A 12331-nucleotide genomic window follows, 5' to 3' on the forward strand; every position below is an offset into this window, starting at 1 on the left:
CCCCGCCCCCACCAGGAGTGAGGGGCTCCACGTGCACGCGCCTGGACCGCCAGCCCGTGCTCCCACAGCCCCTTACCCCCCGCAGCGTCTTCTGTTGTCACGGCAGCCCCGGCCCCGGCCCCCTCCCTGTTGCCTGGGAACCGGAGTCGGCCAAGTGGGCGGCTGTCCTCTCTCCCTCTGGGAAGGGCAGATCTGGGGACAGGGAGGTCGGCGGGGATGACTCACCAGCCGAGACGGGAGTGTGCCCCACTGTCTCAAGGTTGGGTCCTCACGGCGGCAGTGAGCTCATCCTGGGTCCTGCCCACGGAGACGGCGGCGCGAGAACCCCCCGGGGACCGCGCACGCCGAGGCCCTGCTCAGTGACATTTGTAATAATGCGATGAGCGCCGGCGTGCTCGTCTGCCGTGAATTACCGCAATCTGGACAATTACTGCTCAGGGTGGCTGCTAATGGCTGTGTGTTCCCGGCGGCGGTGGGAAGGGGCGGGGTAGGGAGGCAGGTGCCGGCAGCTCCAGCGGATCTTTCTCTGCGACGGGTGGGGGCGGGGGGGGGGCAGGAGGCTAGGAACGTTGTGGAGCCCCCTCCCCGCCCCTGTCTGGACCTCAGAAACCCAGGAAGGGACGCAAGAAACAGCTGCGCCCCAGGCAGATGGCACACACTCATCCTCCTGCCCGTCCTTTCCATCGACCCTGTGCCTCACCCAGCGCAGGGCAGGGGTACCCGGAGATCAGCCAGCCCGGACCCTCCCCTGGGAGCCCCGGGAAGTAAGAAGCCAGCTGCCCCCGGGGCCTTGAGGGCACCGAGCCTGCCTAGAGCATCCCAGAAGACTGCCAGCGGCCTGGCCTTAAAGCTTGAGCTGCAGAGGGCCCCCCGTGCCTAGAGAGAAACCAGACCTTCTGGCTCTGTGACCTCAGGCAAGTCCATCAACCTCTCTGTGCCGTAGCTCCCTCATCGGTATGGTGAGAACTCGAGTGTCGCCCACTGTGTGAGTTTCCTGGAGCTCTACCATGACAACGTAGAAACGTGGGGACTTAAACACAACAGAAGTGCATCTTCTTGCAGCTCTGGAAGCCAGAGGTCAAAGTTGAGGGCCGTGCTCCCTTTCAGGGCTCTAGGGAGGAGTCGTGCCTCGCCTGCTCCAGCCTCCGGGGGCCGCCTGATCCCTGGCGCTCCTTGGCTTGTGAGCACATCTCTTCCGGCTCTGCCTCTGTCTTCACGCAGCCGTGTTCCCTGTGTGTCTGTCCACATTCCCCTCTTCTTACAAGGACCCCTCCCCCCCCCCCCCCCCCCCAATCCAGGATGACCTCATCTTAATTTGGTCGTATCTGTAGAGAGTCTTTCACCAGCAAGGTCACCTTTATAGGCAGCAGGTGGACATGAAATTCGGAGGGAACACTGTTCAGGCCAGTGCAGCCCCCAGTGTGGTTCTGCTGGGGCAAGAAACAAGCAGACAAAGCACAGAAGAGCTTAGGGCGGTGATGTCGTAGGCAGGCCGAGTTCCCTGACAGCCGGCCCCTCAGCCGTGTGCCCTTGGCCTGGCCCATCTCTGTCTTGGCCTCGTTTCTCTTGTGCTGTGGCCACGTGGCTAGGACGCCATCCCCCAGGGGCACCACACCATACATGTGCGGGTCTTCGTATACAGCAGGCGCTCAGAGGTGGTAGGCCTGCAGTCTGATGCAGACACTTCGGAGCGTTTCTTGCGAGTTCAAGTCCCGGCTCTGCCCCCTAGGGGTGTGGCCCTGAACAAGCATCCGCTCCCCTCGGGGCCCTGGCTCCCTGTGTGCACATCTCAGAAGTGGGCTGGAGGCAAATGACCTGCCAGGCAGGTGCAGAATGGCGCTTGGAGGAGGTTCCACCGGGCCAGAGAGGGTGCCCCGAAATAGGGGCCCTGGGGCTGGCACCCAGAGCACGAGATTGAGCGGCACCGTTAAGTACTTCTCAGCATTCCTGGGTGCAAAGAGCCGCTAAAGGCTTTACGTGTATTAAAGTCACGTCATCCCGACCAGTTTTATGAAGCAGGTGCTGTTACTACTTCTTTTATTCAGATTTGGACACTGAGGCTCACAGAGGTTCAGCGAGCGGCCCAAGGCCACACAGCTATTAATTGGCGGAGCTGGAAGTTGAACCCAGACACTCTAGTAACAGAGTAGGAACGGGGCTGGTGTGAGGTGTGAATGAGTTAGTCCGTGGGGCTCGGCTGCTATTAATAAGATAGCGAGGGAGGGAAAGCATCCCGGCCGAAGGAACACAGCATGCGCAAAGGCCCCGTGGCAGAGGCAGCGTGGTCGAGTAAGATGTTGACACACAGAGTGACGGGGAGAGAGGGAAGAGGTGGAGAGGCCACTGAGATCCGGGCCTTAGCAGCCGTGGAGGAGAGTTTGGCCGTTTTTCTAAGAGCGTGGGGAGGGAGTGGGGCAGCGGACACGGCAGCTGCAGGGGTCTAGGCGGGCAGGTGGGCACCTTCCCTTCTCATGTGCGTGCAGTCCGGGCTGCCTGCCCCGGAGCTCACACACAGTAGGGACCCAGCGTGTGGAGGAAGCGGCCTCCCCGGGGATCGGGCGGCTCCGGGGAGCTGGCTGCCTGCCCCCAGGCTCAGCGCCATGCTGGGCAGGAGGGGCAGGCCAGGCGCTGGGCTGGGCCGGGCCGGGAGGCTCTAGCTCCCCTGGGAAAGGTCAGCCTGGCCTGGCTCGGAGTCTCGACCCAGCTGTGCGGGAGGCCCGGGGCTCTGCTGGCAGTGGCACACGCCGGCCTCCGGCGTCGTCGCCGCCTCGGTGGTGGGCGGGGCGCCAGCCGCGGAGGGGGCGGGGAAGCCCCTGGCCACGCCTTTCCAGACCAGCAGTGGGCGCTGGCCTGGCTCCCCGCTGCCAGCCCCTCCCTGGCCTCAAGTGGCCCGCCTGGCGACGGGAGAGAGGCCCGGTGAGCGAGCGGCCGGGGGCTCTGGGGTCCCGGGCGAGGCCCGCGGGCCGGATGGAGCTGAGGCGGGCCCCGGAACTCTTTCGGAAACTCCCGGCCCGCTCTGCCCGCAGGACTGGATCCCTGCCCCGCCCCCCACTTTCACGGAGAGCGAAGGAGAAACCACTAATGGCTTTGCACCTCCAAAGTGCTTGTTGTGCACACTGGCTGGTTTAATTAGTTTTTACGGATGAAGAGTCTGAGGTTCGGGGAGGGGACGCGTGAGCCCCCCCGCCGCGGAGCTCGGGAAAGCAGGCCCTCCCCCCACCCCCCCCACGCGTGTCCATCGCCGAAGCGCCCCGCGGCGGGGAGCACGGACGAGGGGCGGCGTGCGTGCTCCGCCTCGACCGCCGCGCGCGTGGCCCGCGAGCCCCATGACACGCAGGGTGACACGCAGTGTGGCGCGGCGGCTGGCGCACAGGGGCCGCTTCTGGGGGCGGGGCGAGCGAGGGCCCGGCGGGGACGGGGCCGCCCCTCCGAGTGGGTGCCTGAGGAGGGTCGCCGCGTAGGGATGGCGGTGCCGAGGGCCGTTGGAGGGGACGGACGGCGCGGCACCCCAGGGCCCACGCCGGCGAGCAGCACGCCCTTGGGCCGCTGCGGAGGTGCCGCGTCTCGGGCCGGTTGCCTCCCGACTCGGAGGCTTCTGGCGCGTGGCGGTTCGGAAGGAGGAGAAAGCCGGTTTCTGCGTGACCTCGTGGTGGGGGGGCGGGCTCAGGGGGCAGAGGCTCCGGACGCCTCTGTTGGTCCTCGTCGGCCCCCTTGAAGACGCGGTGAGGCCCCTGCCAGCCCACCTTCACCCCCGGGAGGGAGAGGCACACAGCCGCGTCCGAGCCGGGGACCCCTCGCGGAGAGAGACGCGCGGCAGCGGGCACAGTCGCGATGAGGCCTGTTTGCGCGTGAATTGTTCCACCGGGCGAGTTCTGCACGGGTGTGAACGTCCACGTGTGCACGCCCGCACAGGCACACAGACGCGACTTCTGCTTTGCACATGAGAAAACTGAGGTCCGGAGAGCTGAGTGATGAGCCCCGGGGGTGAGCTCTCCACCCTGCTCTGTGGGAAGACTGGGCGCTGAGCGCCTAACGTGGCATTTTCCCAGAGTGGTAGGCAAGGCGACGTGGGGTCCCACCCAGGTGATTTCTTTTCATCCGAAGTGTCTGTTTGATCGTGTGTGAGGGGAAGAGGTTGCTATTTGACGTTCTGCCGATGACTCTCGCGGATGTGATGAAACGGGCTAACGTAGGCATCAGGGCTTATTCTTAAAAGCATAGGCGGAAAGGAAAAGGTAGGTAAGTCAAAGTTCAGGTATGAAGTTGTCTAGCCAGGATCCTCATGGGATTTCAGGGCTGGCCAGAGTTCTGGAAGCTCTGACATGCAGTCGGTGCCCGACAGGGTTGCCAGCTGAGTGGCTGAGTCCACAGCCAACCCACCCAGGGCTTGGGGTTTCTGAAAGAAGGAAGTGCTATGACTCAGGACGAAGCCTGCCGGGAGTTTTTTCCTCTCCTTCGACAGTGTTTTGGGCAGAAAATTTTGTTTCACGAACCGGAGTTTCTTTTGGAAACGGCAGCTGGCAGGAGGGGTGTGGATGTGTCCCTCTTGCGGGCACCCTGTGCTCTCCATGGAGGGAACAGAAAGCCTCAGGGTAGGAAGGGGCTGGCTGGGGTTGGGGAGCCTGTGCCTTTCCTGGAAGGGGGGGCTAGCTTCCAGATGGAACAGCTGTGACATCCCTGGGACCAGGAGGACTTCCAGAACCCTCACTGCCTTGGGTATCGGAGCTCACCGGTGGTGGTGAGCTGGGGATTCACAGACCCTCAGGGGAGAGTGCTGCCTGTGGTGGGGACCTCCAGAGGGAGCCGGGGCAGGGACATGACAGGGACAGGGGCCTCTCTGGGGGCTGAGTCCCTGCTCCCGTGAGAACCGTTCATCACAGGCCCCTGCAAGGTGCATGGGAAGCTTCCCCCCGAGCTTGGCCAAGAGCAGACAGCGGCCCGGCCGAGCCCCCCATCGCCAGCGCCCCCCCCCCCCCCCAGCCATGATGCTGAGCCGCCTCTCCTGCAGTGAGCCCTGCGGCCACCCACTGTTCTTCGTCTCTTTCGGAGCTCCAAGTGTGTGACTCAGACCTCCTGGCTTGACTTCCTGTCTTGGTCAATTTCACTTCCTAGTTCCTGCCTCCTGACTTTTCAGAACGAAACTCTTTCCTTAGAAATTAGAAGTGGGGTCGGGGAATCCAGACCGCAGGGGACATGGGTACTATGTAGCCTTGGGGCGCAGGCCTGTGGGCATGGCCCTGGGTGTAGGAGGTGGGCACTGCCTCGGGCTTCGTCTAGCGAGGGTCCAGGGCACGCTGCTGGGATAAACGTTCGGTCCCCTCCTCTCAGGAGCTCCTTCCCGGGAGCCCGCGAGAGGTGGCCGAGGTGGTGTGGGACATCTGGTGGGCCCCCACACCCAGACACTCCAGGTATCTGGAGCTGTGTTCGTTTGCCAAGTGCCTCCCACATGCCCGACAGTTGCAGGTGCAGAGACAGGACAGTCAGTGAGCAGTGGAGCCAAGCAGCTAATTTCGGGAGAGAGGTGCCCCGGAGGGAACAAAGTCTGGTGATGACAGGGCGGCTAGGACAGTGGCTTAGACAGACTGGTCAAGGAAGGCTTCTCTGAGGAGGTATCATTGGAGCAGAGGAAGACGAGGCAGGGCTGTGAAAAAGCCGTGCAGGTCGAGGAAATAGCTAGTGCAAATGCTCTGGGTCCCACTCGAGGGCCGGGCATAAAAGGTGCCGGTGGCTGGAGCGAGTAAGGGGACAGGTAGGAATCGGGCCAGCCGGTGGGCGAGGCTGGCTCTGCGGGGCCTTGCGCCACACCGAGGACTTTGGGTTTTATTCTGAAAGGCCTGGATCGCCATCAGGAGACTTTTAAGTAGAGGAGGGACACGACTGGATTGGCATTCTTAAAAGGCTCACTGGGACCTCCCTGCAGGGTGTGGAGCGAGGGGCTTTGGCAGAACGTCCTAGATCCCGGACACGGTTGAGATCCCAGCATGAGGGAGGGCTGGGCGCACACGGGCTTCAGGGCTGCCCGTTGTTCCTTGGGTTTCCGTGGGCAGGACGTAGAGGCTGAGGGCTGAAGGGACAGGCAGGTCATTGACCCTCGAGTTGGAGAAATCGGTCACGACCTGGATCTGGCTCCAAAGTTCAACCCCGTTAACTTTCAACCTCCCAGGAGCCGCCCACGACACCTCCAGCCACGACACCTCCAGCAGGTGTTTGTACGGGGGGGGGGGGGGGGCGGACTGCTCTGGTTGTCAGGGGCGTCCGGGAGAGGGAAGGGAGAGGCAGCCGTGGTCCTGAGGCCCTTGGGCGGCCGAGCGCCTTTCAGGGACCCCGGCCCTTCCCCTGATCCTCAGTGGTCGGAGGTCTCATCTCATCTCCTCCGATCCCGAGCTTCCTCCCGGAATCCTGAGCCAGGCCCGCCCACCCACAGACCAGCGGGTGCTGGGAGGCGCGCGCAACCCCCTTCCTGCCGTCCCGGGGCCTCCAGGGGGTCCCACGGAGGGCCCGGCCGGCCGTGGCAGCATCGGGCCGGGCGGGGGGGGAGGGGAGGGACAGAGACCGCAGGTGGCGCTGGCGCAGGGGGATGACAGCGGAAGGGGCTGTTTGCTCCCCGGCTGCTGGGGTGGAGAAGCTCTGTTTTCCTGAACCCTCATCTGTTCTTACCGCTGCTGACGCCGCCACCGCCACGGATGGGGAGAGAGGGAGGGGGGAAGCGGGTGCCAAGTTGGCCCGCCCCTTCTGAACCTGGGCTTCTGCCACGCTCCCCCGCCCGCCCGCTCCCGCGAGCCTCCGTCTGGAGGTCACATTCAGCCCTGACGACGCGTCTCGCTGGGTCAGGCAGCAGGAAGATCGCGCCCGGGCGCGCAGTGAGGCTGCCCCGTCAGGCCCGGCCCTTCGGATTCCGCCCAGCGGGGGCGTCTGGGGACCGGGGGCCCCCTGGCCCGCACCCCTCGCCGAGCGTCCGTCCGGGGCGCACTTGTGCCCGGAGGAGCCTCGGGCACCGTGCGCCCTGGTGACGCCTGGCACGGGGCGCGAGCACACAACTGACCGCTTCCCACCGCCCGCCCCCGTGGGGAAGGGCGCCTCGCGCACCCTCAGCCGCCCGCCGGGAGGGGGGAGGCGGTGTCAGGACCGCCGGTAGGAGCCCCGGGCCACCAGGGGCGGGCGGTGTGGAGCAGCTCTCCCCGCCCTCCTCCCAGCCTCCGCCCTCCCTCCCCCGCCCGCCACCGCCGCCGCCGTTGGACAGAAGGATGTGAGGCAGAGCTGAGCCGGAGCAGACGCCAGCCACAAGCCTGCTCCAGCCACAAGCCTCGCGGAGCCGGCACCGCGGCCGCCCGGCCTCCCGCCTCCCGCCTCCCGCCTCCCGGCCCGGCCTGCTGCTCCCAGCTCCTCCCTGGAGCATCCTCCAAGCCGGATGTTTCCGGAAAACTTGGCCGAGGGGGAGACGCAGATGAGAGGATGTGAGTGAGGCCCCAGGAGGGGCTCGGGGGCGGCTTTGGGTGCTGGTGGCAGGGACTTGGCTGTGGCCACGAGGCCGGGGACTCGGGAGTTTTGCACCCGCGGGGCCCCGTCCCCACCCTTTCTCTTGGGGCCCCTTCCCCCCCTGCCTTTCTGGTTGTCAGGCTGAGGCTCTCGGGGAGGGAGGGCAGGACCCCGGAATGCTTGGGGCAGGCCCGGGGTGGTGGGAGGGGGGTCTTGGTTGGCACATGCTCAGAGGCGCTGTCTGTGGGTGGACGGGCGTCGTGGGGGGCTATCAGCTGGGTCTGGTTTCGGCGGTCTCTAAGGCACGGTGAGGTCTAAAGTGCTTGTCCCCCTGCCCGGCACCCTCAACCTGGGGAACAGGAACCAGAAGGGGGCCCCCTGGCCAGTGCTATGAGGACACTCACCCCAGCCTTTCACACAGCAGCCAGGAAACCGAGGCCCGGAGAACAGAGGGGGTGGCTGATGTCGCACAGCACTTTCGAGGCAGGGCTTCTGGACAGCTGGTCCAGTGCTCCTTCGTGAGCCACCGCCGCCTTCGGGGAGGGCTGGGTGACCCCGCCACCCTCGTCAGCGTCTACTATTGCTGCTGCCACAAGTGGACCTGATTAGGACCCTGAACCCCCGCCAGCCTCCGAGCCACCTTTTTGCTTGTGTGCTGTTTGGAAATGTCCACCTCGCTAGGGTCCAGCTGTCCCCTGGGCCCTCGCTGTCCACCCCCCCCCCCCATCCCACCTCAGCAGTCCCAGATGGGAGACCCGCCCTCTCCCGCCCGGGGTTCCGGCCCGACATGTCTGCCTGGGCTCTCTTGGCCCCGGCTGGGGAAATATAAATAAACTCGCGTCCCGTCGTCCTCCGCCAGGTTCTGTGGAAGTGGCAGCTGCTGCTGGCGCAGGCAGAGGGAAAGGTCAGGGGGCTGGGTTACATTTGATCCCATGCCCCAGCACCCCCCTCCGCGCCTGTCCTTGAGGAACCCTGAGGAGCCGCCGTGGGGCCACGTGGCCCATAGCCTCCGCGGCGAAGCAGGTGGCCTGTCGGTCGGGCACCACCTCCAGCCTGCTGGGTCCCCGCTCCCGCGCAGCCCCTTGGCCTGTCCCCGGAAGCTCGTGAGTGGCCGTGACCCCTCGAGCCTCGTGGCCTCGGCAGCGGGGCTGACATGGAACCGCGTCTTTGAAGGGCTTTGCAAACTCCGGGTCACTCGGCCACGTGACGTGGTGGTTTGTTGATGTTGTTTTGTTGCAGTTTTATTTTCGTTAGAGCCTTGCACGTAGCAAGCAGTCGGCACCTGTTGGGGTGGATGGATGGATGGATGGATGGACGGACGGACGGACAGACGGACGGACGAATGACGGAAAATGCCAGCACACAGCCTGTTGGCTCCTCGTGCTCCTGCACCCCTGCAAAATTCCAATCTTCGCTTCCCTGCTTGCAGCTTGATTTGATTCAGGGAAAATGGCCTCAAACTTCGTTATGGGAGCTCTTTGGCCGTTAAAAGCCTAGCTCCGGGGCTCAGAGGCTGCTGTGCTCCCAGCAGCGTGAGTCAGGCTTCTTGCCTGCTGCCCTTGTGGGGGCCCAGTCCTGCCCTGCAGCCCTCGGGGGTCCGCAGCCTGCCTCCTGCCCTCCCTGCCCAGGCTGACCTGGCCGCACGGGGCGTGTCCGTGTGTGCCAGGAGCTCTGTGGGCAGATGGACTGAGACCTGGGGCCAGGCTTCCTGGGTGCGGCTCCCACGAGCAGGGAGGGGGCCGCGTTTTTTGCCGAGTCTGGTACTGACGGCGTTGAAACTAGAGGCGGGTGTGGGGTTGGTGGCGGGGGGGGGGGGTGGGCAGGTACAGCTCTGGCCTGGGTTTGTGCGACTGGAGAGAACTTTCTGGACCCAGGTGGCTCTGGGGCGGAGTCTGCCAGTTCCTGGGGACTTCTCCCCGTATCAGGAGTGTGTGCAGCTGTGACAAGCTCACAGAGATGGGGCTCGTGTTTGGGGAGCAAGTCTGCTCCTAGCCCCTGAACCAGCCTTGCGGGCCCCAAGTCCATGCTGGGCCTCGGGCCCCGGATGTGCCCAGTTAACCCGGGTCAAGAGGCTCCTGGCTCCAGCTCACACCCCCCGTGACCCCACCCTCCCTCCCCTGCTCACGCGTTCCTTCCTTTTCCCTGGCCCTGGCCCGGCGCGGCCGGAAAACAGCCCTGTCTCCCGAGGCCTGAGGCCTCATCTGCAGCTGTGAGGGAGTGTCAGCGCTGGGTCACAACGGCCAGGGGAGGCAAGAGAGGTGGGAGCCTGGGCGGGGTCTGCGCCCCGGCCCCCAGGACCCTTGACGGTGGCCTCGGCGTGGGTGCACCCGGGGCGGGCACCTACGTGCACCTCCCGGGGCCGGGCCCCCCCACCCCCGCCCCTCTGGAGCCCCGCCCCCACCGTGTCCCCTGCCTGGGTCTCAGACCCAAGCAGGGAGCCTCAGGCCTGGTAATCAGAGCACTTTCTGCCTGGGGCTCCAGGCTCCATGGGCACGGGCGCCCTGCCCCCCTCACCTGCCGCCCTCCGTCCGCCACACAGGTCTTCTGGAACACGGCCGGAACTGGTCGGCCATCGCACGGATGGTGGGCTCCAAGACCGTGTCTCAGTGTAAGAACTTCTACTTCAACTACAAGAAGAGGCAGAACCTGGACGAGATCCTGCAGCAGCACAAGCTGAAGATGGTGAGCCCCCCCCCCCCCCCCCCCGGTCCCCCGCTGCCCGCCTCCAGGGCCGCCTTGCCTAGGACACGGCCCCTGCGCCTCATGCTTAGTGGCACCCGTGGGACGGCTGCAGGGACGATCCGTGCCGTAAATCCCCGTCTGGGCGCTGGGATGGCCCCACGTGCCCGGCGCGCCCTCGCGGTGCCCCACCTCCGCCGCCTTGGGCTCCCGGGTCCGACAGCTGGGGGGTGTGGGTCCAGCCACTGACTCACCAGGGACTGCGACTGTCAGTGCATTGGAATGGCGGCCCAGAGGCAGAAGGACCCCAGCCAGCGTCTCCCCCGCCCCCGTTTGACCTCACGGCCTTCAGGCTGCCCCCCGGGGAGGGAAGGACAGGTGGGGGGGGGGGGGTGGCAGCAGGCCCAGCCCTGCCCTCCTCTAGGCGTCCTGCTGCCCTCAGGCCTCGAGGGGAGGCCAGGAGCACAGAAGGGGCGGGCTCACCTCGCTGAGCGGGTAAGTGGTCTCTACAGAGAGGCTTGCTTCCTCCACAGCTGTTACTTTGAACTGAGGGCCAGGTGGGGGCAGGCTCTTTTCCTCCTTCTCTCTCTCTCTCTCTCTCCTTTCCTCCCTCCCTCCCTCCCTCCTTTCTTTCTTTTCTTTTCTTTTCTTTTCTTTTCTTTTCTTTTCTCTTCTTTCTTTCTTTCGGCTCTCCCAACTGTCCTGTCTTTTCTTCTTTTCCTTTCTTTCCCTGACATGCCACACACCGTCACCATTTCCGATCTGGGGAGACCGAGGCTCAGCTGACTTGGGGTTTGAACCCACAACTGCATGATCTGGGGACCCATGCTCGTGATTACCAGGCTGTGTATTTCCTCGTAGATACGAAGGTGTAAGAAGGGGGGCACGCAGCTGTCCTCCCCAGGGAGCCCTCGCCGGCCCTCCCACCCGCGGGTCAGGTGCCTCTTGCTGGGTATGAGGTGTGGCAGCCTGTCCCGGGAGGCAGCACTCAACCGCTCCCCCTGCAGCCCACTGGGGTTCAGAAGGTGAACCGACTGCCGAGATCGCAGAGTGTGGCGGGCAGGTCGGGGACGGAATCACCCCATTTGAGCCGTGTGTGAGCGCTGTGTGGAATTTAAGGCCCCCCCCCACCGGCCCCTCGAACGGGATTTTACTGCACTGAGTGTGTGGAGGAGACTGACTCTGTCCGTGCCCCTGCGGGCAGGGCTGAGGCCGACCCTCGGTCTTCGGTTGGGCTCTCGTCCGTCCCCTGTTCCCGGTCACCTGTGGTGAGGCCAGGCCACCCTCACCTTCCCCACCTCCTGTTCAGACGGTCCCTGATGCTCCCTGAGCCACTGGCAGTGCCCTCGTCCTGGAGCAGCTCTGCTTTTCCCTGGAGTTTCCAGGACTCTGGTGTCCGCAGGGAGGGAGACTCCGGGAGGGCTGAGGCCACACAGCACCTGTCTCTGACGCCTGCTGAAATCCTCGGGGCCCGGAGGGCGGCTGAGCCGGAACAGCCTGGAGGGGCTCATGCTGGGTGGGGGGGGGGTGGCGGGGTGGCGGGCAGCCTCTGTGCCCACCGGCTAGAGATGGACGGGTGCGGGGGGAGGGTGGTTCCCAGCATCTCCCAAGCACAGAAAGATGTCTTTCTGCTCCCTCCCCTCCCCCGCCTCCCCCTTCCCCGCCCCCTCGGCCAGCCCCTGCTCCTCCCAGCAGCACGGACACAGAACCAGCCACAGCTCAGGCTGTCGGGTCACAGGCCTCCCCCTTCCCAGAGGTCCTCGGGGCACGGTCGCCCCGCACCCCGGGGACCCCAGGACTTGAGAGCATCGGTTGGAGGACCAGAGACCCCAGCAAGGTGGACGGTGCAGCGTATAGGGTCAAGTCCCAGCTTGACGACTTGGTACCCGTGTGACCTTAGGTGGCAGCCTCATCCCGCCGAACCTCAGTTTCCTCATCCGTAAAGTGGGGCAATAACGGCCGTTACCCAGAGAACTCGGGTGAAGACTGACTGGGTGACCTCCTGTGCAGAACTGGGTGCCTGCTCTGTGAGGGTGACCGCCCTGTGTCCCACTAGTGGCATTAATACCCCCTTTTCTTTTAAAGTCGCCGACCCTCTGTCCTTCCCGGGGGCGTTTGAGGGTGCTCTCTCTCAAACGGTGTGTGCAGAGCAGCCATGGCAGGGGCTCCGGCCCCA

General features: G+C 65.2%; 1 protein-coding gene across 43 annotated transcripts in view; it reads left to right on the forward strand.

Annotated features, from left to right (window-relative positions):
- NCOR2 (nuclear receptor corepressor 2) overlaps positions 1–12331 on the forward strand; it is a 213623-nt gene that overhangs the window by 149226 nt on the left and 52066 nt on the right. For all 43 annotated transcript variants that reach the window (XM_045457218.1, XM_045457250.1, XM_045457224.1 and 40 more), the window contains one exon: positions 10016–10158. In XM_045457218.1, the coding sequence (XP_045313174.1) occupies positions 10016–10158 (143 nt within the window). The remainder of the gene's footprint in view (positions 1–10015; positions 10159–12331) is intronic.

Source organism: Leopardus geoffroyi, chromosome D3 (assembly GCF_018350155.1).
Source record: "Leopardus geoffroyi isolate Oge1 chromosome D3, O.geoffroyi_Oge1_pat1.0, whole genome shotgun sequence".
Taxonomy (NCBI): domain Eukaryota; kingdom Metazoa; phylum Chordata; class Mammalia; order Carnivora; family Felidae; genus Leopardus; species Leopardus geoffroyi.